The sequence below is a fragment of the Cariama cristata genome, unplaced genomic scaffold (genome assembly GCF_000690535.1).
Source record: "Cariama cristata isolate BGI_N322 unplaced genomic scaffold, ASM69053v1 scaffold15178, whole genome shotgun sequence".
NCBI lineage: Eukaryota > Metazoa > Chordata > Aves > Cariamiformes > Cariamidae > Cariama > Cariama cristata.
In genome coordinates, this window is record NW_009630775.1 from 28617 (window position 1) to 32469 (window position 3853).

The 3853-nt window shown below is 39.2% G+C and overlaps 1 protein-coding gene across 1 annotated transcript in view; it reads right to left on the bottom strand.

The window, feature by feature from the left end:
* The window catches only part of LOC104165929 (dystonin-like), a gene marked incomplete at both ends in the record, with an annotated part of 25647 nt that extends 23083 nt beyond the window's left edge, over positions 1-2564 (bottom strand). Inside the window, one exon of the mRNA XM_009705703.1 lies at positions 2475-2564. Coding sequence (XP_009704005.1) covers positions 2475-2564 — 90 coding nt within the window. The remainder of the gene's footprint in view (positions 1-2474) is intronic.
* Positions 2565-3853: the final 1289 nt, after the last annotated feature.

Sequence of the window (3853 nt, forward strand, 5' to 3'; positions counted from 1 at the left end):
GTAAAGTACTACCAAGGCCAAGATGGCTAAAAAAGGCCCTATATGAATCTACCTACAGAAACTTAACTGCAATATATTATTATAAAAGATTTACAGTATATTAAGCAAAGCAAAATATAAGTAACATCATGGACCTTTATGTTGCTCTGGTAAGCTGTGATGGAAAAGCTTACCTCTGTATGCAACTTTATGATTTAATGTTGTTTATTTATGGTATGACTGCATAATCATTATGATATTGATACATATTTATTTAAAGCATCTAATAAAGATAATTCCTTCCTCCAGTACAACATACACAGCCCTAGAGTGTAAGTTTAAACTCTTGACTTGGGTAGAACGTTATAAAGAGTGAAAAAACCTAACAAGTCACTCTTCTCAAAGCAAAGTCAAAACTAGTAAGAAGAAACTGCAAAATAAGCATGAGCGGTGTGTTAATGGAAACATGGCAAAACTGCATGCAGTTAGTGTAAAATCACCAAGAAGAAGAATCACACAGAGAAAGCTTACTTTACTTAGCTGTCACAGATCAGTCATAGAAAAGCACTTAAATTTATATCATCGTCATCATATCCAAATCCTTCTATTCTTCTTCTTTGTTTCAGATTTTTCACAAACTTTCCCAGCAATAAACTGAAGTGGACTATAATTGCTAGGGATCGGCCACGAATATGAGTATTTCCTCAGACAATCACTGTGAAACACATAGATAAGCCCAAGCCTTCCTCAACTGCTTTTTTTTTTCCCCCCTGTGGAGTATCATATGCTTGCCAAAAGGAAACATGGGAAAATGGAGTTGAATAAGAAGCATAAACTAAAACACAATTCTAATTTCCATTATAGAACTGTCAATTCAGTCCCTTGTTTTTCACACCGATAGCCCAGGGTCGAGCCCTGCAGCCCTTGCTACTGAGAAGCTTCCCTGGATGGAACAAAGGGCTGCAGACCTGGAACTTGGTTTTCCACAACAAAGAAGGTATAATAAATCCCAATCTATATAGTTAGGTATAGCATCTCAGAGGGGAAATATTTTTTTTAAAAGTACAGTTAAAATACAGCATTTTGAGTTATGTTATCCCCCAGGAAAAAAAGCACACAAATTCCACTGAAATCACAACTGCAACGCAACACATGGGGAGCCAAGAAGGCACTCCGGCCCTGTGACAGCAAGTTGCTTTAGCAAACACTAATAATGAGAGGTCTACAAAGGCATGAAACAGCTCACTTGGACTAACAAGCATTCAGCATTTTACACTTTATAAGTAGATATTTCCCTTCTGGATGGTTAAAATACAGTGAAACAGTAATTCAGCATTTGTTGCGAGAAAGATAAACCCTGCAAACCATCCATATACTTAGTAGCCACTACACAGAGCTGTCACTTCTGATGCTTCTAATTATGACAAATCAATTTTTTGCCATTGACTTCATTAAGGAGAGCCTTCAAGCCTTTGTCTAAATTACTTGTATATGGACAACACTGCTTGCAAGCAAAAAAAAAATATCTTGGTTTAATGGAATTATGGTATCTCCCTATTTATTATTAAACAAGATTATTTTATAACATAATGTTGTCCAGTAGACGTTTGCGCTATGGTTTTGTACAGTTTAACAAAAGAAAACAAATAGAAATCTTGAACATTTGCATTTTAGCTGTTTGCAAAAAGGCTGAATAAAAATTTGTATTTACCATACCTCCATCATAAACATACATATCCTGGTTTACCAGTGTGAGTTCTTTTGTCCTTTCTACAGCACACTACTGCAGCACACCAAACTAAGAATTTACATGAGCAGACACCACACTTCAAACACTACGTTAGTACAGTTATGGGGGTCGGCACCTACCCCCTTATCCTCATCCTCCACATCCTCATGCTGTTCATTTGCGCATGCTTCTGTTGAACTCACCAACCGTAAGGTCTTCAAAAAATCTCGCTCTCTTGGCTAATGAATATAACAGACAGGAGACAGGACAGCAAAAACACAAGACAGACCACAAATGAAAAGAAGAGTATGAAAAGAACATAATGAAGAGAACAAATACCAAGCAAGGGAAGTAATGCTCACAAAGAAAGGAAATGACACCTGAGGAGCATGTTAGACAATTTCAGGGACACTTTATCCTTGCTATTTGTAAGTTACTCCCTTTAAAGTGAAGGGATATTAAGCATCCAATACTTGTTAAAAGAAAAATTGTAAAGCAAAGGGAAGAACAGAAAAAAAAAGCGCATCACCCTATTAAGAAAGGAAGTCTCACTGACCACAAGAAATGAAGAGAACAGATTGCACTCCCCCACAGAATTCACAGTGGAATATTTTACCAACAGAAATACAACTTGTCTTTGCTATCAAGTCACGGTTTATGGAAAATATCAAAGAAATGTCCAGCAGTCAATATGCAAAGAGTTAAGAAACAGAGCAAATGTATATATAACAAACTGGAAGCACTGCACTCTGATCTAAAAGCTTACCAAGGTGTCTCCAGAAAGGACTTCTAAAAGTGAAATCAAGTTATGCCCATCTCTGAGGTCTTCATATAAGTCATTCACATGCTTTCGAACCTGCACGGATAAAAGCAAAAATTAAATATAAGATCCCCGTTTATACCTGAGAACTCACACTCATTAACACATATCTTTTCATATACGTATAAACCTCAGATATACCTCAGCATGGCTTCTCAAATTTATTTACTTTCATGACAAATTTACAAACTCACATTAATTGTAACAGGCAAAATTCACATCTATGTCTGCACTCACACAGTTCTATCACATTTTATTTCATTTTGCTGAAAAGCAAAAGGAAAATATTACGAAGTTATGGGTAATGAATGCATATAGCAATGAAAAAAATCGGTATCTGACAGCTTAAACAATACCAGATACCCACCAATTTTGACCTAAATAATGAACAGCAACAGATGACACTAGCTAGATCCAATGATTTGTAAAAAAATACACACGACGTATGTATTATCTTCAGCACGCATGTTCACTGGAGTCAGGTCAAAAGTTAATGCGGTTTCGGCCTTAAACTTATTACTAATCAAAGCATACCATCCACCAATTAACAACATGTTTTGTCAGATTTCCCAGCACTTGGTGAGTTTCCCCAATGGCTCACACGTCCACACACCATACCAAAGAAACAGGACATTAGGTTGAGCTAGCGAGGTCAAGGAGACGCACAGCTGTTCCCACCAGCCATGCTGGCGGCAGAGGTTAATGCTCCCTACAGCTCAGCAACAGGCGGTCACCAGCAGTCACCAGTCTAGCCCATCCCCTCCTGTGGTGCCCCTGACAGACAGTCAGCCCTTGCCAGTGCCCTTGTTCAGCTACGTCAAGCTGGGAAGGGCTGACAGCCACGTCAGGCTGACAGCCAGCCGACCCTGCGAGGCCAACCATGAGCAAGGGAGCAGAAGGAAGGAGAAGAGAGACAGCCGAAAGCCCCAACTTTTCTGACAGGCACAACAAAGCTGGAAGATGTCTGTCGGCAGGCCAACTTCTTGTTTCTTAGCCCTAGCTTAAATATAGCTTTGTCTGACATTTCCGTAACAATTTCAGCCAGCTGCTCTTTAAACATGAAACAAAGGACCTCGTTCCTCGGAAGCAGAGATCTTTGACATTGCCAGCCAGGGCAGAGGTTGAGGGCTTTCCAGCTAGAATTTAATGTTGGTTCCCTGGCGTTCCCATTGAGGCACCAGAACAGAAATGTTCTAAGCTTACAGAGGATAAAATACGACATCGGAACTTTCTTCTGAAGTTATCACCTCTGCTAGAGATGAACTGTATTTCCAGTATGAGATCTATGGGACGCTCCTCTGACTGCCAGCATCTCTGTGTATGTG